The sequence below is a fragment of the Ambystoma mexicanum genome, chromosome 6p, assembly GCF_040938575.1.
Source record: "Ambystoma mexicanum isolate Mex_15411 chromosome 6p, UKY_AmexF1_1, whole genome shotgun sequence".
Taxonomy (NCBI): domain Eukaryota; kingdom Metazoa; phylum Chordata; class Amphibia; order Caudata; family Ambystomatidae; genus Ambystoma; species Ambystoma mexicanum.
The window spans coordinates 1499347683-1499371203 of NC_090935.1; the positions used below are offsets into that span (position 1 = coordinate 1499347683).

A 23521-nucleotide genomic window follows, 5' to 3' on the forward strand; every position below is an offset into this window, starting at 1 on the left:
CAATAGACTGCTTGAATGAAACAAAAGAAACCGAGCACCCAGGAAACCGCGCTGGACTATTTCGTAGGTGCTGTATTGAATGAAACTAGCAAAATGCAACACCTATGAATAGTGCAGTGCAATGTGACATTGTCTTGTCACCAGCAGTGTACGGTTTCGAATCCACAGCATGGAGGAAAAAAGCAGTTGTCGGGTATAGTGCGAGCACTTTCCTTTCCCCCAGCTCGATTAAGGTTTTGGAAGACTGGTGAGGCTGAGTCCCGGTCCACTTAAAACCCTGACATTGTGTAGAAGCCATGCATGCGGAAAATTTGAAATCGTTTGCAAGTTAGCTTCACTGAGATTTATAATATTTCGGTGGATCTTTAGCCCTGACAAGATATACGTAAATAAACACTGCTTTACAACAGTTAAGCCTACCCCAATCATTTTTAAATGTTTGGTGCAGATTGCAATATAATTGGTTCTACGTGTTCCCTCATATACGCTTTGACTGGGTGCGTTAATCTGTGTTGTAAATTATATGGTTCCCATTCTAACCCACTCGGTTACTTTAGGGCTACCCTATCTAGGTTATGTACACGTAAACACCGCGCCATTGAACAGGGAACACTGGTGACTCGAGTGACTATTTTGATGGTGGTGTCCCGCCACTCTACTTAAGGTGAGTATCGCCGTTACTTGGGTGGAGTACTGGCCGCGTCTCCCCGCAGTCCCCTTCTATTCAGAATGAAGGAGGTGCTGCCAATCACACAGACAGACAGCTGCAGAGCGAGGCGGGGGGGACTGCATGCCCCGCCGAGACCAGAGCGTCGTGTGACGTCGCACAGGCGTTGGGAATCTGCGGAGGTGCCCCGCGGCCCGACTCACTCCTCTCCCTTCACGGACACGCAGTCCTCTGGGATTCGCCCCTCTGAGCTGTAGGGGCAGCCCCCTTTTACTGATAACCGGCGGATAAGCTTGTCCAGGGGGAGGGAGGGAACTCCGCCCCGAAAGCAGCTGCAAAGGCGGGGAGTGGGGTTGCTCCTCCTGCTCCCTCCTCCCTCCCCCAGCAACTCTGGCGCTCCAGGGCCAGTGGGACTCCGCACCGCCGCGCTGCCTGCATCACGGCACCGCATCCAGCTCTCCCCGCAGCCGCTGCGGCTGGCGTGCGTCCCTGGAAGCGGAGTGCGGGAAATAGAGCTAGGAGGCTGGATCAGAGGTCTTTGCTGCGGCTTATTGCACGGTCTGGGTTCCTGCTGCAACAACTTTTGTGCCTTTGCCGTGGTCAGGCTCCTCGGCCCTGGCTGAATGGACGTGCCGCCGTCTGTGCACACTGAGCTGGAGTTGGCAAGTCTGGGCAGGCGAGTGCAGCGATCTCCCCCCGAGCCCTTCCTCTTCCCCGGACCCTGACCTGCAGCATAGGACACGGGTTGCCTGCCTGTGACCCTCGGTCCTGTACTGGGACGATTTCCTCTTTGTGCACCTGGCTTCCAAGACCGCCACTCTCCCGTCATGGTTTACCTGGCATTGTGGATCGTCGCCTCCTTGGCAGCACTCTACCCGTTGGCGGAAGGTGAGTCCCGGCTGCCTGCACTCGGGGTTTGAGCCGGGGGTGCTCGAAGAACTCGGGCTTGCCTTTGCAACACCCCTTCTCGCAAGGTGTGAACTTGAGTGAACAAGTGTGCCCAAGTTTGAATGAATGGGAGAGATTCCGTGGAGCAATCGCACCCTCGCCTCTGTCCAGTAAATGGGTCCCACGTGTCGGCAGTCACGTTGACTGGCACTTGTCAGGCGTACGTGTAGACCATTCATTCCTCTCGCAAGTCACCACCACTGAGCACCTGCGTGGGGTACCATTGTACCAACGAGGCTGTCCTTTGTCGGGTTTCTTAGATGTGTAATGGTACTACCATTACGGCAGTCATATTTTAAATCAACTATTGGTTGGTGGCCATCTCGTAGTCTTCTTAATGCATGTATTTAAGTGGATTCCTTTGCTAATCATGTCCCATTATAATACGAGATACGATTTGGAGACAGTAATTGGTTTAGAAAGACCAGGTCTATTTTAGAGGCTCGTCTACAACGGTCCCATTTGCGTTGTGAGCAAACTAATGCACACAGATAGTATGTAAACTATTATCCAAAGTTATGTTATGTTAAAGCTTCTTGTACCGCGCACTGTTGCACCTGCATGGTTTCTTGGCACTCTGGCGAATCTGTAAAGCAAGGGGCGGGGGAGGGAGGTGTGATGTGCTGTTGGCAGCCTCAGCTCGCTTGATACCGTTTGCTGGGAGTAGTAGGTGTGTTTATCGTTTGGTACCCGCGATGTTGGGCGAGGCCATGAGTGGTTTGTTTCGTTGGTGTAGTGAAGTGCGTGTGGTTTGTTGTGCTGCAGAGGTATGGTTGTCGTTAGTTTAGACTTTGAGAAGGTGTATGCAGAAGATTGTGTTTGTAGTAAGGTTGGTTAGTGACGGTGCTCTTTCCTACTTTCAAAGTGCATATTACACGTTTCCACAGGCGCGCAGTGCCTCTAGATTAACTTTAAACCAGTCGGTAAAGTGCGGTGCGGTACACATATTTAAGCTGCCTTATATTTTGCTGGCTGCCCTCACTTCATATTAAGTTACATCAAAACCAGGCATGACGCCAGTGCCAGACTCTAAAGTGGGCACTTGTGAACTGGGGCTATATGGACTAGTCAATGATAGTTACTACAGTGTGTGTCTGCTGTTGCTTTTAAATTACCGAATATAAATCAATATTGTTATGTATGTGGGTCATAACATTCTGCAGCATACGGCCTTGATTTTTGTGATGTGTGCTCATTTTGTGCAGTTATTTCGGGACTCTGTATTCCGCGGGGTCCCGGGAGAGTTCTGTGTGCGGATCTGGGGCTGTATACAGTGCACACGCAGTTCAAAATGGAGGGGCCGCCGCCGGTCCCGTCTGTCAGGTTGTAGCAGGCGTGCGCCTTCGACTTCTACCACAAATAATCATGAGACATGGCGCGCTGGCAGGCTAAGGGATACTGTCAAACGAAACGGGGACACATGTCTACAGCACCTTGCACGTCGTGGCGCTGTAAGTATCATGCAGAGCTAACGGCGCTTTTACCTCACCCTCTGCCACTCCCTCTCACCCCCCCCCCCAAATCCTCCCTTCGGTTTGAACCAAACGTTTTGCTCTGTAATAGACAACGGAGCGAGAGGCGGGCATCCAGGTAAACGACGACGTTGGAGGTCTTGGAGCATGGAGTCAGCTCTTGGTTCTGTAGCCCACACTTACGAAGGCACTGTGCAGTGATCGATTGGGGTGGGAATTTGGCAGTATTCCAGGCCACGAAAAGTCTTGTAACACACTCCGGAGTGCAGGGCCATGTGGCATGGTTTGTGTTTTTGGTTTAGATGTCAATTTGTGGATGCTAGCATACATGCCCCCTGCATGAGGGACTTCGTGCTTATCGTTCCCCCTAATGCAGGTATGGGTGGTGCCAGACCAGACGTCCCTACCACTTATTCTTGACATACAGGGCAATGCTCAAATAGCAGGCCCAACGTGAATGCGTGGGTCCGTTTTTTTGGACAAGATGGGCTAGTTTGATCAATTACTAAGCAGTTTTGACCAGTGTTACTGTGCAAATATTCTTTTACAAAGACCTAATTTGCTACACATTTTTGGCAAAAAACATCCTCTTGGGTAATTCTGAAACAGCGTATCACAAAAGGAACGCATTGCCATTTGCAACTGTGGACCACTTTTCTGGTGGTACCAGCGCTGGTCACTGGGCCTTATTTTCCCTGGTCCGGTGGACCCAGGAAGTATATTTGTGTCCACTCATGCAATTGATCTGGTTTTTCTACCAAAGCCGAGACTCGGACCTAGGGCGACACAGAAAGACAGAGACCACTGAAACGTCTAATAATAATCCTTGTGAATATGCTTGTTAATATTGTGTACTTTGTTGTCAATATTGAAATACAACTTTGTAGCATACAATATGTTCACCTTTTATAATTTCCTTGCAACACTGTAGGAAACGCTCCTCCTTTCTTGGGTTAGTTCCACCCATACATGTTTATTTATGGGGGGCGGGGGTGAGTTGAGAAACTTCCCAGTTATACATACCATATAACGCTACCTGTCCTTATCCTCTCCCCTTCGCTGGTGGGATCTCACAATTGGTAATTTCCATTTCCAGTACTAATTAGTACCCTACATAATGTTATGCCCAGGTCGACCCCGTTACAGAGGAGCCCCGTCTTCACGACACTTTCATTGTGCCTGCACTCGTCTTTCGCTAATGGTCCGCTTTTTCAAAATCTATTTCTCTAGATTAATGTTGTTTACTCACGAGCTACAGTAGAGTTATTATTTATTTATTTAAATTTTATTTGGTTAGTCGAGAAACTCAACTTTTCAAATATTTTTTTTTCCTTACAATTATTATACCATCATACAATATCGTCACATTATATACAGAAAGAAAAAGATTAATATGGCAATTAAATGGCAGCATAGCATGTAAAGTGTACAGCATCTAGTGCCGTGATATTAAAAATAGGATAGAAATGAAAATTAAGTCTAGATGAAAGTGAATTGCATTACATTTAGGCGTTTGTTTAGTAGTTTCCAAAACACAATTGATTATAATGATTCCTATACATTAACTTTCTATTCTGGCAATATCGCTTCAAGATAATTGACTTGCTACTTTCACAACGAGCTTTGGACTTGAAAACCTCAATTGCCATACTTGACTATCATCCAATTCACTATTCAGTAAGAAAACTAGTTTTTAAAAACTTTTTATGCCTCACATTCAGCTCAGACCACTCAACAATAAGATGCTGGAAAGTTTCTTCTTTGTCATGATTTAGACAATACCGACAGTGTCTCTCATTTGGTGGTATCTGTTTTCTTCTAGACAATACTTTGCGCGTGTGCCATAGTTTGAACCTGAATCGCATATATTGTCTACGAATATGTGGTGAGGGACAATTGATAAGGTATTCTACCATATCTCTATATTTCTTACACCCAAATAAGAAAATGTCAATCTTTATAGGTTGTGCATCTGGTTTGATTGTCGATCCAATCATATTGATGCATTTAAATTTGTGCTCGTCCAGGATTACTAATGAGCATTTCTAAAGTTACTGAAGCATCCGCCAGTGCATCTAATGTGTATTTTCGCCAATTACTTGGGAAGTTATGTTTAGGTAGAAGCAAATAATGAGCTGACACCCCCATAATATTTGGCATATCTAAGCCTAACAGGCATTTCCGTAGGAGAGCACACATCTTCCATATTACCTCGGAATGTAATGACAAGGATCCTCGTTCATGTCGTATCCTTGGTAAAGGGGTGCAGCTAGATGGTCCTAAAATGAGTTTCCAAAATTTGGATTCTATAATCTCCCAATATTTTTTTTCTTTGGAAGTATAGCTTCTACCCCATAGCAGAATAGGCACCACTTTCATTTGGTAAAATGCCATTATATGTTTAAGGGAAAATTGGCCAAATTTGTTGACAAGCATCTTTGCTTGCGAAATTAATGATTGGAGTTTGCTCTTCGATTTTAAAGTGTATATTCCATCATTGTTTACGTTTGAAAAGGTCACCCCTAGATATTTATATTGGGGCACAACTGACAATTTCCTTCCCTGTACTTTCCATTTAAACCTGCTCCTTTTGGACTTGGTATTTTTATTACACACTACGACTTGCGTTTTGTCGAGAGTTATGGGCACAAGGAAAACTCAAGATATGGAGTTCAGTCTATACAATGTGTACATTACTTGAAAGTTCCCAAGGAATTCGAATACACATAAAGCAGCTCGCGATCTTTGATCCTGTAACCTGGGATCTAGTTCGTATCGTAGGTCAGGGGCACTTGTCTGACTGTCAACCAGTGGTCGAAGTGTATGAAAAGAAGTAGTGGAACTATGTTCCCTGCTGGCCTGCACCGCTCCCCACAGACCCCATCGCTGTGCCTCCTCCCATGCACAATAAAACCCCTAAAACACAAGTGCCTGCTCTTTAAGGAAACGTCCTGTGCAGTGCAAGTTCCAACCTCTTCCTACACTTTTATTTTAAAACGAAACCGTTCCGGAACAGTTTCTTTTTAAAATAAGTATAGGAACGATAACATTTAATTAAAAGAAGTAGAGGAGCACCGCTCCCGCCCACTTCGACCACTGCTGTCAACCATTCCACTGCCCTTCCCCTTACAGTGGTGGCATTGGGGTGCTTCAGGCACCTGCAGGCCAGTACAATAATACAGCGTTGGTAATCCGTTCCACAACGTATACCGGGGAGGGTGTAATGGCCTGGCAATGTGAGTTAAAGGCCAGAGCGAAGCAAAGGCATTGAGGCGGGCACTGGGACGTTACCCCCCCCCCCGGTATAGCCAGTGGAACTTGTTACAAACGCTATTAGCACCCCGGGTTACCAAAGCGGTAACCCGCAGTGTTAAAAAAATATTTTCATTCAAAGAATAGGGCAGGGCACCCGCAGCGTCCCGTTCCTTGAATGAAAATACTGTGCAAAGATGGGACTACATGGCCAGGCTGGTGGATGCAGGAGGTGACGGAGCCCTGATCTTATTAGATGTTTCAGCGGCTTTCAACACAGTGAATCTTCATACCCTGCTCTCCTGCCTGGCTCAAATTGGTATATCGGGTCAAGTATTAGCCTGGTTCTCTTCTTTCTTGGCTGACAGATCTCAGTGCTTTCTTCCTTTTAATTCTTGTCACCTCAGTTGTGGTGTCCCTCAGGGATCCGCTTTGTCCCCTATTCTCTTCAATATTTACATCTTGGCACTGGTGTGCCTCATTCGCTCCTTCGGCGTCTGGTGCTATTCTTATGCTGATGACACCCAGATCCTGATCCGATTAGATTGGCTGAGGTGTCGTCGTGCCTTCATCAGTGCCTGACGGCTGTGGGGGAGTGGATGGGCCTTAATTGGCTGAAGTTGAATGGGAACAAAACAGAAGTGTTGGTGGTAGGTTCTCCTCCTGATCCCTCACTTTGGATTGCTTCTTTCTGGCCTTCTTCCTTGGGTTCTCGTCTTGTCTCTACGGCGAAGGTGAACAAGCTAGGGGTGATTATGACGGTTACATTGTCTATGGATGCCCAGTTTCGGCTGTTTGCCAGACTGGTTTTTTCATAAAAAAGGTGCTTCATATGATACCATCATCCTTGCATTCGCAGGCTGTGGCTGCGATGGTGTTAAATCGGCTGGATTATAGCATTTCTCTTTATCTAGCACAGCCGAGGGCAGGGTCCACCGACTTCAACGCCTTCAAAATCTTGCAGCTCGTTTAGCCACAGGGTTACCTTATGGTGCCCACATTTCTCCAGTTCTATGTCGCCTGCACTGGCTCCTGGTCACACAACGTATTGAATTCAAGGCACTATGTATTGTACACCGGGCCCTGCATGATCTGGGGGCGGAGTATTTTTGTACTAAATTTGTACGCTATCTTCCGAAGCATTCTCTGCTATCAGTATTGGCTGGTTTGCTCTGTGTACCATCTTTTCGTCACTCCCAGATTGGGGGGTGGGGTGAGTGCTTTTTCTATTGCTGAGGCACAGCTGTGGAACAAGCTGCCCTTGGCAATGTAAAAAAATATCCAACCATTTGGCTTCTAGGAAGGTCCTAAAGACACATCTTTTTTTTAATTTATCAGCTGATGGGCAATTGTTTGTTTATTGTCAGGCTTCTATCTCTCTCCAGCGCCATGATGCTTTCGGGTGACTGCGCTATATAAGAGTTCATAACATAATATGGTTGAGGAAGGCGGGGCTCCATACACAGCCCGTCTACCATTTCCATGGCGGCCAAATGGATCAAGCTGCTGCAGCGACTTCCTCCGCAGCAGCAAATGGGTACGTGGTGGAAGATGGCAGACTGGGGAGCCAGCAATCAGGCGACTTAGGGCGTGGGCTAGATCGGGGGCATAAGCCTGCATTTTTAGCCTAGTGATTGCCGTCTCCCACCCACAGGTTGCTAATAAAATACTTGGCTGTGCCCAGCTACCCACAACAGTGGCACTTGTTGTTATTCATGTTTTGTTATGTTAATGAGACGCACATGCTTCTGTCCTCAACACGGACAACCTAGAAACGAAGCCCATCATCACACACATGTACTTCCGAACCACACTTTACAACACAGTAGCAAAGGTAGCTTGCATTTTCCTCTCTCCCCACTAACCTAACCCGCCCCCATGCCGGTGAGCGCCAGATGCAGGAGCCTGTGTAATGAGTAACCTACAAGCAACATGGCCTATTTATTTTACACGCAGAAGTTGTGCCCTGCATACCAACCCTGTCCCTCCACAGTCAGACGCAGGGTAAAGAAGAGCTGCCCGTATTTATTTAATCTGCGCAAACGACCCCAGTGCAGTGAGTGCACTGGGCTCGCAGCGCTGCAGAAAGCTTGGACGAGTTGCGCGCGATTTTAGGTTTTCATTCTACTATTTAAACTCGCAACCCTAACAAGTAGTCTGGGAGTCACTGGTGCACCACGCGGAGAGCGCATATGGACAGAGAAAATTAATAACGTGTTTGTTTACTTTAATGTTTAATACACAATAGTATATCAAGCATAGCATAAGAGCGTTTTTGAACAAAAGGAAGGTAAAGATATTAAGAACCGTTAATATAAACCCAATTCTTGCCCAATATTGCACAACTAAGTGCTGCTTAGAAATGTGCAGTCATTTATCACAGTTTTTCGGTCACCCCAGAGTCCACAGATAATACTGCCCAAAGTGAAAACCCCTTTAGCTCTTACCTCTGAACTCGCCTGCTTTTGGTGGGTGCCAACCATCGCTCGATCTCCAAGCCCATTTTCAGACTTCAGCTGGCTTTTGCCCGCCAAAAACAAAATCCGCTCTGGTAATTAAAAAGGTGGCGAGGTCTGCGTAGCTAGAAACCCTGCATGAACTATACCACGATTACCTTCTCTCCCATTCTGCCGTTTCCATCTCCTTGGCTGTCAGCCTACTCCCTGCATCAGTGAAGGCTGCAACCGCCAGGACACTGGGAGTGTTCCCCCCCTTAAGCAGGCACTCCAGCCTTGTACCTTGTGTATGAACCTATCTCCCAAATGGGAGCTACTTGATTTGGGAAAGGGCCATTACAAAAAAGTGCTGGAAAGAGTTCCTCTTACTAAGCGAAATGGCTAGTATGCTTTCCCAGGTACTCTGCTGCCCTATCCCCCCACTTGACGTTGCCTAGTGGTAGCTGGTTACATCGACCTTAAAGAAGATTCATTCTTGTTTTGTCCCCGACTGTTGCCGACAAATATGGTTGTTAAGCTCCCAAATTACAGAGGTCGACAACATACATGCCGGATTGAGCGAACCGGAAGGTCCGCTCTGAAGCCAACGCTACCTGAGCCGTACGCTTTTTTTTGTTTTTGGCGAGGACCTGTTTTTAAGATCTATGTAGAAAGGAGTGAGTGCAAGACCACCTCATTGAATTCACTGCAAGAACACTCCAGGTGTATAGAGGCAGATGTAGACCTTCCGTACACTCGCCTTTCGATTAGATGCAGGAGACTTCCCAACTTGGAGAGATCCAACACCTTCACGCTCCCACAGTTAGCTGGTAGTATACAGTGTGGTACTCTGGTCTCATCATTGCTGGCTCCAATCCAAGGACTTCAGTCCGGGTTAAATGCCCAATCATCTGGCAGACCCTCTTCCACCCCACCGCGGCCCATATTCCATGCCAATAGAGCAGCAATGGTAGTTGAGCTTAAATGTACACAACAATGGCGAGGCTGTCATAATGGGCGTTACAACTCAAGAGATCTTTGATAGTAGTTAACGCTTAAATTGGTCCCATATCAATGTGATGGGACACAGTCAAACAGCTACCAAAAACTGTTCCCAGGTTGGTGCATGTTTACACCTGCTCCAGTTTCCGGTTGACTCTCCACAGACTTCTTTGCATTTTTTCCTGTACGCAAACCATATGGTCATCTACTTGCTGTGATTAAAAAAGACTATATTGGGTTTGTCCTAAGTAAGTGAAATATAAGTGAAATAAAAGTATGTTTGTTTAACATTTTTACCCAGGAGCTAGAACATGTTTCTTAGCCCAGCTTGGGGCTTCTCGACACGCCCTCCATTGTTTGGAAGAGCCCCAGCTCAAATCATGCCCTTCTGTTTAACCGGGAGATATGTGAACATGAATGTATCAGCATGCAGCCCTTGCGCTCTGTTATGCCTTAGCTCGGGGGTCTACGCACTTTGGTTCTCCTGATGTTTTCACTACAACTCACATGATCCCTCACCACTGACTAGTTGACATTGACAGTGGCTATGGATGATAGGAGTTGTAGTTCAACACATCTGCAGAGTGAACGGTTGCAGATCCCTGCCTTGGCTGATCGTTTCCCATTAGGGTTTGGGTACAGGAACAGTGAGAAGCACCTGCTGTCAGAAAGAAGAGAGACTCAGGATCTGAGTGTGCTCACTAGTCTCCCTCCATACAGAGTTGCACGTAAATTACGGCTGCTTTTAAATCTTCACAATAATGATCTGAGTCAAAAAGGTCTGTTATAAGTGGAATGACCACTTTCCAAAATGTATTCCAGAGGCATTGAAGTATGCCTGACTATTCCATGCCAAGATCTATCTGTGCCAATGCATTTCGGCATAGTCCGTCATCGGGACTTCAAGGCACTGGCTAAAATGTCACTGTGTGTGACCGTGGCGTTTGTTCTTAAGAGCATCAAACACCTCTTTTTTTGAGCGGTGCGCGTTACACTTTCAAAGCAGGAGCCCAGAACTATGGTTATTTTAGCTGATGTTGGCCTCCTGGACTAAATTTTGGAAAGTGGCCATACCGCTTATAACGGACCTTTTTGACTCCGATCATTATTGTGAAGATTTAAAAGCATCCGTAATGTACGTGCAACTCCGTATGGAGGGCGACTAGTGAGCGCACTCAGATCCTGATTCTCTCTTCTTTCTGATAATAGTAACCTTGTGCCAAGGCTTTAAGGTGCGCTAAATACCTTATTTCTCCACATACTTTGAATTTGAAGAATTACAGCAGTGCCCAACCTTAACCTCCTGGATTAAGCACCTGCTGTCAGCCAGGAATAGAGGTTGGGGTGGGTGGGTGGTGGTGGGGGAATCATCCCTACGGTTCTATTCCGGTAACTACTGGGTAACAAGTGCAGCTGGACAGACCATCCTTTTATTTTTTGAAGACTCCCTTTTTGGTGGCATATCTCCACCCTGGCAAAGAAGGCCCTCCTTTGTTTCACTTCCGAACCCTTTCATAAACTAGAATAAAAACGACCAAATCCTATGGATTGCTTAATTATCTTGGCTCAGATTTCCTTGGTGTCCTACACGCTCACTTTACATGAGCCTCGATTTTAGCCGGGAATCTTCGAACCGCTTTCAAGGGATTTTATTGCAGTGTTGCAAATAATGGGCCACATCTGAACAGACTGACCGTTTGACCACTAAAGCCAGTCTCATGGCCTCTAACGCTATTTGTATCTTATTTAGTTGAAATAATGGGCGTAGAATAGCCAGTTGAAGTGGCTGCAGACACAGGGCCACCATTTTACTAGGGTCTATAAATCTGTTACAGCTCTTTCATGCACAGTAACCTATGCTTCCTTTCTTCACTGCGGACTTGGTACGAGTCCCCCTCTATCATATATATTTGTTTGTTCAAGCCTAGCTCACAAACAGATGAGCTAGGCTTGATAGCCTAGCTCATAATTCATAATTCAGAAGTTCCCTTATATACCTCGGAGGTCTCCTCCCATCCATAGGTTTGTGTCCATGTCAAAAGGAGAGGATTCTAGATTGCTCTTTCGATGTTTTTGTTGTACATGCTTCCATGGTTTGCACTCAGCTAATTAATCATTGGACCACATTTATTAATGAGTAGGCAGCGTTTTTAACAAACCGCAGTGCCCCTATAGAATGCTGAACTAAGGGCTTCATTGCATGTTATTCAGAGTGTGCCTAGGTCATTTTATTTTTCTTTCAGGGTCATGTCCGGAAGGACAGGATCATCGATCCGTTCATGGCACTAGTTTGAAACCTTACCTCAAGTGACTAGGAGGACACAGTTTGTTAGTAAGTCATTTAGCCAGGTACTGTCATGATCCCCAAAGAAAGCAACCCTTGAATCTATAACAAACGGCAGGTGCAAGCCTACGTTTAGTGACTTTGTTTATTTGCTATGTTTTTTATAGCAATTGTATTAGCCATGATTATGTTTGAAAAGGATTGGACTCATTGCATTGCTTCTGGTCTGATGTTTTGCTGACTGCACCTTCATTGATGCGAGAGGGCGTTGGGTACAGGTTCAATTAATTGTTCCCTTATTCAAGGTTTGTGTTCCGTGATGCACGGTGTCTGCACAATTATGCCAATTTCTCCTGACCGCAGGATGTGGCAAGGCCGGTTGAAATATGCAAAATGCAGCAAAAACACACTGAGACCAAAGAACAAACCATAATGCAGCTTTCACACGAGAAAGCGGCATCCCCGCAAAAGACAACCGCTTTTACCATCATCCATACAACATGTCTAGGATTCTTTTTAAGCCTCCCCAAATATAAAAAAAAGACTACTTATGCTTGTGCAGGCAGTACATTCCACACAAGAGAGCTTTGCCAAATAGGGCATTATTCAACAGGCCATGAACAAATCTACCATCTGTTCCAGTGCACTTAATATTTGGCTGTAAAAATTGCAAAAACGTGTAACTAGTAATAATAAACTTTACATATTTTGTTTTTTATTGCCATTAGTTTGAGGAATTCAAGTGCACATTCTACTTTCCTCGCTGACCCTCACCCCCCCCCCCAGCTACTAGATTGCGCGCCGCAAATCTAATTTGGACACGAGATGCAAACTTTAACATTTTGTGCATTATGTATGGTATGACCTATAATGCTTTTTAATATCTTCCAGAAGTGTCTTATTCTTTAAACATCTTCCCAAACACCCAAAGTTAATTTCACATGGTTATACTTGTATAGCAACCGTTGTCCTGGCCAGCCAAAATAACTCCTGCTCACTGTTTGTGTCATGATAGCAAGACTCTACTAGTCTTGAAGCTGGAGCTGAATTTCTCCCACCAATTTCGAACCCTTTTGTTTTCTATCCATAACATTGACTTTCCACTATGACCCTTAAAGGGCCATCGTACCAAAGTGTGCTCCATATAAACGTATCTTACGCAACTCCGAGAACCATCTTTACAAAATAGTTTAAAAAATCCCTTCAAATTTAAATCCAAAAGTTTGTTTCTTGTCTGGAAAATTGTGGATGTGCGCCTCCTTGTCTTTAATAGAATGAAGACTTTCCTGAGCTATTAGCGTGGGCAATCTTTATTAATGGCTTTATTTTAGAAAATGTGCATTGACCTATATCAGCACGGGGCAGCATTTAGCATTTGGTCAATCACATTACTGACATTTCACCCACCTTCTTTTATATGATTTTTATATGACGAAAATAAATGTACACAATGATAAATACAATAACAATTAAAATTACAATTGCTATTGATAATAATTTGACCTACGTTAATGGTTGATAACCAAACATCTAATTACATAAGCATTCACATTTCAAATGTTTTACTTTATTAATCTTTTGTTATCTCTTTCATGCAAAAATTAAAGATTGCATCATGCATTATTTGGTAAAAGCTTTTGAAAACTGAAAATAATATGAAAGGGTGAACGGCTGTATCTGTGTTGGTTTGTAGCCCAAAGCTATGGTTAACAGGGGTACGACAAGGTTGGCACTGCAGGAAACACTTGAGCCATTTGAAGCCTCACATTAATTGACCATTTCTAATGACCTGTGTCACAGATTGACATTAGGGACCAAGAAGTATGCCAAGACCAGGTTCTTAAATTTTAAGATTCTTTATCACGGAATGTGTACAGGGGTGGGTCCACTTAAATATAAACAGGATATTGACCAAATAAATAACCATACATAGGATGGTTTTCTTCCACAAATGTCTCTTAGGACGGCTTTCCCAGTGTCGGAGTGAGTGGTCAGGTTTTCTAGTCTCAGCAGTAACTGTTCCAAAATTCGAGTTACTGCACCCCTTCCTATTAATACAGGCTCCAGGATGAAGCAAGTCCATCAGTTACTTTGAGCCCGGGTGAAGGCTTTCTGGGATCCTGTACCCCACAACTAAGCCAGTCCTTTATATTCTTTGGGTCCCTCTGGGTTCTCTTGTAGATGGCGCTGGTGTCAGACCGGAAAGAGCCAGCCATCCCTACTAGCCTTCCTCCATGACTCTGTTCTCCCCACCTCCTAGGCTCCCTCACCACGCTGAAACCTCCTACCAGTTAGACCTGCCTTGTGCCTGTCCTGGCCCTCCTGAACCTCCTACCTCCAGTTCTTTGCCTCTTTTTTCAATCCCTTAATAATGTTTTCAGCTCTTATCTCTAGTGCTTTTTTTTTCTCCTCCACTCCTCATTAACCACTGGCCAATCGTCTTCACTCTCCTCGTCTGAAGATGTATCCTCCTCCTTTTCCTAACTCTAGTCTACCCCTCCCCCCCGCTCATCCATCACTGTCCCCTTAATAGGACCATGGCCTGCTGTTGCCACCTTCTACTACACTTTGGATGTTACTTCCTCTTTTCCAGCCTTCTAATGTTTCTCCTTCTTTCAACTCTATTCCATGTTTTTGTTCCTTCCTCCTTCCCTCTGCTCTCATCTTCTCCTTCTACCCCACTCCTGGTTTTACTTCCTCCCACCTTTCCCTTGATCTAACTACAGCCTTCCACTTCACGCCTGGTTTTGCCTCCACCCACGATTTACCCTGTTCTTACTACTGCCTTCTATTCCACTTCTGGTTTTGCTTTCTGACTCCTTTCCTATGTTCTACCACCTGCATTCCACTGGAGGTTTTCCTTCCTTCCTCGCTCCCTCCTTCCCACTTTCTCTCCCCTATAACTCTCACTGCTTTCTTGTTTTCTGTAGCGATCACCTTGGTGGCACTTCTCTTGCTCCTGTCTCCATTCTCCAAAGTCTCTGCAGTACCTCTCCTTTCAAGCAGTCTTCCCTCTCCAGCCTTCCCCGAAGAGCCGCTGCCTTTTTCCTGCCGGCCACTGCACTGCGCTTCCTAGTTTACATAGTAACATACCCCCTTATCTGTGATTGCAACTAGGGCTGAAGGTCTGCAGTTGTTTGCCGAAAGGGTGTGCGGGTTGGTATTGGCTGGGCTCCTTCACTTCCTGATGGTCATAATGAGGCTGAAGGGGCTTGGCTAAATCTATAAGAGCATGGGAGGCCATTTTAAACAAGCTGGTTGTTTGGAGGATATCCTGCTGTTGGGAAGGAAAGTGTATTAGGGAGGCTCTACAGGTGATTAGGTTTCCACTAGGGATGTCTTGTCCTTGAAGGGGTTTTTAATGGCCTCTCTTCCCAAGAAGGGTTAATTTAGTTTCTCTGATCCATTCCTGGTTTTCTGGTGGGGGAGAGAAGGGCATTGTAGTAGATGTAGTCCGTCTGAGGGGGGGGTTGCCTGTACAATTGCGGTGTCCTGCCAACGCTACAGTACCGTTAGCTACTCCCGTGCTCCCCCGCCAACTACACCGGACTCCGGGCCAACTCTTCACTTTTTTTTGCCCGGCTACGGTGGGACTGGACAACTCGGCCAGCCAACACTCCCTCTGACCACCAATCTCTGGATCCAAGATGCTGGCCCTGCCGGGTGGGATGAATGTCAAGGGAGGGTAGTCGCCAGTGTAGTGATCTCCTAGGCTAGGGTAAGTAAATCACAGCCAAACATAAGATAGTTTGTCGTTATTTTATTCCTTGATGTAACGTGGGTTGGGTAGCGAGAAAGACAGAGCAACACTGGCTACATCCCACCTGGCAAGCAACGTTCACCCAACTGCCCCAGTGGAACTCCAGATACGTCATCCCACACCACACATCAAAGAATGCCCCCATGCGCATTCAAACACACCCGCGGCCATCCAGACACGAATATAACATTGTCCCTCTCTCTCATCTCCTGTGCTGTCTCCTCCCTAATCCCAGCCATCCTTAGTCCCGGTCAGTGTTACAGATTGGTAACCCCTTCTGTCTAATTCCTGGTTTAGACTATGGATGGTCTCCCTAAAACGATGGATCTAAACTCTCTCGGACTTATTTGTCCCTAATCTATACACGTATTTAGTGTTCTATAGAGAATTGGGAAGTGCCTTGCTGTCCCTCTTTGAAATTCATTGTTTGGTTCTTCTCCGCCCACTCACTCTCCCTTTTCTTCCCCATTTCGTCACTCTGATTCCCCTCCTCCCCATTTTTCGCTGCCTTTCCTCTCCTATCCCTCCAGTCTCTCACACATTTCAGTCCTTTCTGCCATCCTTTGATGTTACCTCTCCTCCCATTTTACTAGTACTCCTCACTACTACACGTCTCCTCCCACTACTACCCTCATCCTCCAACTAGTGCAGTCGTCCTACACCACTGGTACCCCGTCTTCTCCACAGCGCCACCTACTACACCCCTACTCTACAATTCCTCCTCCTACACCACTACTACTCCATCCTACTCCACTCCTTTCCTCCTCCCACACCACAACTAACCCTCCTACTGCACCCACTCTACAACACCACGAATCCTTGCATTTACCAAACCATTTCCCAATCTTGTACGCTTCACATTCACTCACTCCTACTGTGTATCCTTGCACTCGCAAAACCAATACCTCACCACCTCCACCCAACGGCTCCAGAATCCCCCGCTTCATTCTACCTCCTGCTGGTCTCTTGGTCCTCCAACTTACCTTAATAACCCACACTACCTGTTTCATGCCTTACGCTTATATCTCCCTCTGTCCTGATTTGTCATGTTCCTCTAGTCAATCCTGTGACATCTGCCCCTCCTGGGAAATGTGTGTGCGTGTGAAGTGGAAAGTAAAAAGTAGGAGGCTAAGCACCGCCCACTTTCTCTGTGCTGACTTGCCACTTTGGGTCAACGGTGACCTGGGAAGTCTCATGTCCTTGTTTGCGTTAGGGACTGGTGCCCAAGCACCATTATGTTAAATAATGCCCCTGTTGAGACTAAGACCCTCTGTTTAAGTCCCTGGTGGTCTAGGGTGGTTCCCGCCGGCTGCTGTCAGTTGCTGTTCTTGCGGACGAGCAATGTGCCGCACCCTCTGCCGCTGTGCTGCTGTTTTGCTTGCTGGCCACATTTCGGGCTCAGGCGATATGGCACTCTCATCGCTGGCTGCGGAAGGGCTTCTTCCTGAGTTTTGGGTCACATCCTCCATATATTGCATGCAATGTGGTATTGGAGGATTGTTGTCTCTTCTGTTTGAGTAACTTTGGCTCCGCTCCTGCTGAACAAATACAGGAAGGACCCAGGCTACCCCTCCCTCTTGACACTTAGAGGTGTCTTTCACACCACATTAGACAGATTCTACAATGTGATCTGTGCTTTCATTCAGTAGATCACCACTACTTCGTTATACAACAGGATTCTTTATTTTTCTCATATATTATTTTTTTTTAAAACCTACTGGCACAAGGGTGACCCATAGTAATTGGGTCACTCTCTGTTGCCACCGTCACCCTCATGGTTGGGACTGGCTCGGGATTACTTTGTGGCAGTCGCCTCCCTCCCCCTCTTGACAAGGCCAGGTACCGGCCTTGTCCCATATGATCTAAGTGAATTCGATACTTTGATCCCTCTTGCTCATAACTGGCAAAAGAAGGTACAATGCAAATGTGAAATAAGTCTAATAGGCTTCATGGGTCCCTTCTTTTCATGGGGTCTTCAACTGTATGTAACATGGTCCCACTTTTTTAAACATTGGTTTAAACAGTGTGACCATTACTAGGGATCGTATTAACTTTTAAAATGTCCACTCATCAATGAGATCTATGTAGAGGAAGGAATTAGACGCTTTTTGACCTAGTTGCTCAAACCAAATGGAGACCATGATGATGTATTTCTTTGTTTTGTACCCATTATACAAAGATTGGTTTACGTGAAGCCCCCATTCCGTGAAGCTAAAACTGTTGAGAAGCATTGTACTTTTTTAAGTGCTTCATCGGAAAGCGCTCTTAGTCCTTAAAATTATATGTAGAAAGGGCAATGAGAATCAGGTCATCTTTTATTTACGTAAGGTTGTTTTAGGAAGGGGGGAACGTTTTAAAGATCATTTTATTTGTTACTATGACCGTTCTATGAAAGGCTGATTGAATGTTGTTTTTGCTGAAAGTTTGAGCCTTTTTGAAGTTTAACCTTGTTTATTTGTTGTTTTACCTTGTGTATTTGTATGAAATGTGTGCTTGTATTGAACGTTAATGAAAAGTAGCTTTTCAAAAAAAAGAGGAAAGATGAGTTGAAATGAATTAACTTAGCATTTTTGGGTAGATGCAGTATGTACAAGGGCAGCTCTTGAAATGTTGTGTATGGTAGTAAGGGATGTTTTATTCTGCCCTTTTAGTAATCCAGGCATCGTTTTTGCTTTGTTCTCTAGGTGCTTGTGTCCATCAAGGATCCCTGTTTGCGGTAAGCCATTTCTAATCACTTTCAGGCTCATTTTCTCAGTGACTGTCCTGTTGTTTCTTTGAGTTAGTCCGTCATTGATTTTCAGTTACAGACATAAGACCCTTTGGGAGGTGTGGGGGAGGCTTCGCCTTCCCTGCTACCCCTTCAGCCCCTGGTCTGACTTGGGCAGGACTGGACTGGTTGCAAGCGAGAAGCTTCAACCTCTGCATTGCAGTTACAGCGGGTGCTGCTCACACCGGCATGCAAAACCTTGTTCACTATGAATGTCATTTAGGCACTCTGAAACGGTTCTATGAAGGTTTGCTTCACTCATTTCTTTCGCCGAATTTGCCGTTTAAAAAAAAAGAAAAAACCACAAACCGCGTGGGGGAGACCCACTGCACCCGATTATGTATCTCACCCCAATTTATCTACTGGTTTGTGGTAAAAACACAGGCAAAAACATATTCGGCAAAATTGATACATACCCTCTGAAACTACTCCGGTGGTGACTTGGTGCAGTATAGCAAAACCTACGATTTAGTTCTGCAGAGGAAGGGAGGGGGAGGCTGTGGGTCACACAGGGGTGGCTTATACGCCTTGATGCTCCCTGGACACACTGCGAGCATTCTAGTAGTTGTGGCGCCAGTTACAGTGGTCTTTTTTGTGTGGAATAATTGACCTTTGTCATAATTAAATGCCATCATCTTTGTCTCAGAACTTCTAACTTTGGACGGCAAGATGGCTCAGCGGGTTACCTGCTCGTTGCTGTGATCTGTGTTTTATCTGCAGGTCGCAGGTTCAAATCCCGGCAACGCCAACTCAGCCTTTCATCTTTCTGAGGTCGATAAATGAGCACCAATTTCGATTGGGTTATAATAGTAATGTATGTAAATATGCCCTATGATTAAAGCGCTATATGAAAAACAAATTATCATCGTATGATAAAGCCCAGTGACATGGTCAACAGTACAACAACGTCTTTCTACGTGGAGATTGAGCGATTTAAGGTTTGTAGTTGCATTACACAGAACGGGGTTAGTACAAAGTTAATGAAGCTTTCAGTAGAGAAGTAATGAAATCTCACACCAAATGTTCCATCCAATTTTAAACCACAACATGCTTTCACGGCGCTGCCTAATGCAACGAATCAGCATGGCACGGTAGGGAACACACAGACGCTATTTGTAATCATTCTCGCACCGGCTGTCACTCATGACACAAGCGTAACAGACCAATTCAAATCAAAATGTGCTTAGTGTGGCCCAAACGAAGAGTCGGGCTTCAAAAGACTGCCAACTAACTCTTTCACTTCCAGCTGGGAGCAAAGGCGGATCCTAAAATTGCATCCTGCCAGAACACCTTTTGTCCTGGGTGTAACTGTGAGAGACAACCTCCGCCAGTACAAGGCTTTGCTTTTATTTAACTTCAGCCCATTTTAATCAATTGAATTAATAAAAAAAATAGCGGTTCCATGGTATTATTCCGCCTTTAAAACATGGAGTAATCACTATTTTGGGGGTTTCACCCCCCTCCAACTCCCTCTTTCCTCGAGCACACCAGATTGATGAAGGCCAGAAGTGATACGAGTGACAGGTTATTCTTGAGTGGCTGAAACACTGTGTCAACCTGTTTTGAAGCAATCACCACACTGCAAAGAAAGGGCAAGTTTAACGTAAAGGAGAAATAAAAGAACGTTAAGTCCCTGGAGTGATCAGGGACCTTTTTAGAATATACACATGTACGTTTTCCCCAGGTTCTGTAATGGGTGATAGGACGAATAAGGGGTTCTATGTTATTTCGCCGCAGTATTTTTCATCGCAGGTTTTTTCATCAGTTTTTTTTTTTTTAAACTCGTGTTTTTAATTTTTTGTTTTGTTTTTTTGGGGGGGTTACCCCCCCCCAGCCCTCCTTTTTTTTGTTTTTTTATATTCCCTTAGACCCACAACCATATATTTGATTTTTTAACCCCCCCCCAAAATAAAAACGATGAGTTTTTTTCGAAATAAAAACGCCGATGAAAAAACACGCGATGAAAAATACCACAATGAAATGCGTGTATACCGAATAAGGTTGTTGGTTTTGTGTCTGTAAAGGTGAACATTACAGAGAGTGGTGTGACAGTAAATGTATTCAACTGTTAATATGTTGTCTGTGCAAAATGTACAGAGTTCCTATTTTTAAAGCTCAACGATTTGAATAAAGAAATATATTCTTGGAAATAACTAATGATGTACGTGGGAAATATGTATGACATGATGGCCTTGGTCAATGTTTAGATGTTGATGATAGCCTGGAAGATTGAGGCCTAACAGGTACCCTTAGTTTATAAATACCTCCAGCACAACACAGATGCAAATACACACATGCACTCGCTCACCGACCCTCTCAATCCCACCCATGAAACCCTCTTCCCCGACCCAGCACAAACACACATAAATACACAGATGCACACTTTGCCCCCCAAAACCTCCACTAAAACACACAGCATGCACACAAACTCCTCATAACCGTCTTCCCCTGCCCTTCTCTCCTGCCCGTCAGCCTCTTTGCGCACTCATGTGTGCCAGGGGCGTGCCAGTTCATATTTAGAAAGACAGCTCTGAGTGTTCTCGGAGCGGTCTTTCTAAATCGGTCTTATTTATTTTTGGGCAAACTAAAGCGACATTTTCACTCCATACGAAAATAACAGTGATCCCCAGGCAGACGGATGGGGAAGCCTTCCCCCTTGTGCCGTGACCTTATCCCTTGCCTCACTCCTCTGCCCCAAAACCCCTGTGAGGGTTAAGGCTCTTGGCAGGCCTGAGGCCTGGACCTACATTCGGGCTATATCAGAGGTTGGAGCCAGTTGCCTTTCTGCTTTGTTGCACTTCCTGGATCAGTGCTGTGCATGATGGGATCTGCCCCTGTTGTACAATGTGCCCACCTGTAATCTGTCCCTCCAGCACCGGCCTGCCCTCATCAGCGAGCGCCCATGGGTGGAGGCAGTGGCTTGTCACATTGGTTGACTTTTGATCTCAACGTGCTAGAACTTGCCCAACGTACTGCATGTTTGGGGACACGTGTAAACTATTTATAACCTTACATCTTTTGGGGAACAATTTGATAGTATTTTGATAGCCCAATGTATTCATTTTGGGGCCAGGTTGAAAACAGTGTTAGCATGACATCTTTCATTGCAAACGTTCATTAAATTATGATAGGATATGTAAAACAAGAAAAGAACGACTTCATTTGTTTGGCCCCATTGGGATTATTTCTGAACCAGAAGTTGCAACACTTTGGAGACGTACATCTTTATTTTAATGGGTGACGTAACCCAATTTTTTGTGCCTCCCGGGCTTTATTTTGGGCAGCAGTGCAACATTTTGGGTCAAAGATGTGCACCTTTTTAGAACCCATTTTGTCATCTTGGGGTCATTACTTCTGGACCCAGATGTGCCCGCCGCAGCACTGGGGTTAGTGTCTTGGTGCCATACACCCTACATTCTTCATGCCATGTCCCCACCCTCTACAGTGAGCCTTTTGATGGCGATGAAGAGCACGATGCGCCCACAGAATGTTTTCAAACTCAAATTTGGTGGTTGTTTCCATGGCTATAATGGGATTGCATGTTCGATGCGGGTGGGGATATTCGAATCATCTGGCCGAACACCCACATCAGAAAATAGGGCTTGCTGTGCCCCCACAGTCTGAGATCACACAGAGCTGGAAAAATAATCATTGTTTGTTCACGGCTCGTTTTATGTTACATTTGTTAGAGGTAATTGCCGCCGAGAAAGCAAACGCTAAGAACAAAGGCGAAGTGCAAGTGTTCACAGAGAAACCTTTACAAAACTATCCCTGAAACTGAACAAAATGACTTACCTAGTCTCCTGTTCACTTTTAACGCAAGAAATAGTCTGCCACTTGCCTTAACAGAAATAGCGTCGCGCCTTCTGCATTTGTACACCTTTTTACCTGTGTTTGACATTGACTCTTGCAAACAACCCCAAGCTTCACTTTTTCCTTCTGTCTAGATCTAGCATGGTCATCCATTCTGTGTCATTCAAGCAATAGATAGAGTCGGACTGCCTGATCCATGAATTAGGATGTGAAACAGATAGTTTTTGCTACTATCTTATGGGTTTTAGCATTTTCATTTCGACTGTATATGATGTTACTGAGACCTATACCGGGCTCTGCTAACGTGTGAATGGTCTCATGGTGCTCTGCGAGTCCCAAACAAAATCCCACATAGCGTTGCCTTTGTTTTGATGTGTGTAGGCAGGAAGTGATGATGTGTGTAGGCAGGCAGTACCCTGAGCTCTACCTGCGGGTCAGTTTGTGGGTGTTCGGTGTGCATAGCTTAGAGGCATTTGCACTGCTTTAAATGGGCTCGCTCTAACCGGCCATCAATCCGGGACCTCTTTTTTTTTTTTTTTTTGGCCATATTGAGGGTCTGGACTTTTCCAAGCTTGAGGAGAGAGCCTGTACCCAATAACATTGCCAACCTCAAAGCCTTCGCAGTTCGATGTTCAGACTTTTTTTTCTGTGAAACGTCAATGTGCCGGGAAGCGCAGCTCCTCACCCTGAGGTTTCGCTTTGTGTGAAAAAGCATCACAATAAGTGAGATAAGAGACCTATGTCCCAGACACAGTGGAGGCTGTGGAAGGACTATTGTTCATCAATAGGTGTGAATGTTGGGTGATAATAAATGGGAAGAGAGCATTATGCCACATACTGATGAAATGAAGACTCTTGCAGATGACATTGCAATGCGTTGCATTTGTTCACTTTGAAAACAGTTTTACACACTCACACACTGTGTTCTTCGATTTAGAATGGCTAAAATAAAGCTTTCATCCTATTTTTGCTCAGCATATTTCTAAATTGATTCATATAATGTCAGGTTAGTGTCTTATGCTGCTTTTGTACTTCCAATCGAGTTTCTATAAAGCTATTTAATCTTTTCAAGCTTAACCCTTAACAAATACTCATTAGCTATTGATGGAAAGATATGTGGC

The 23521-nt window shown here is 45.2% G+C and overlaps 1 protein-coding gene across 1 annotated transcript in view; it reads left to right on the plus strand.

Moving 5' to 3' along the window:
- The first annotated feature begins 879 nt into the window (after positions 1–879).
- Positions 880–23521, plus strand: part of FRAS1 (Fraser extracellular matrix complex subunit 1) — a 1618415-nt gene continuing 1595773 nt past the window's right edge. Inside the window, exons 1-2 of the mRNA XM_069626341.1 lie at positions 880–1555; positions 18505–18536. Of these exons, the coding sequence (XP_069482442.1) occupies positions 1495–1555; positions 18505–18536 (93 nt within the window). The 5' untranslated portion in view covers positions 880–1494. The remainder of the gene's footprint in view (positions 1556–18504; positions 18537–23521) is intronic.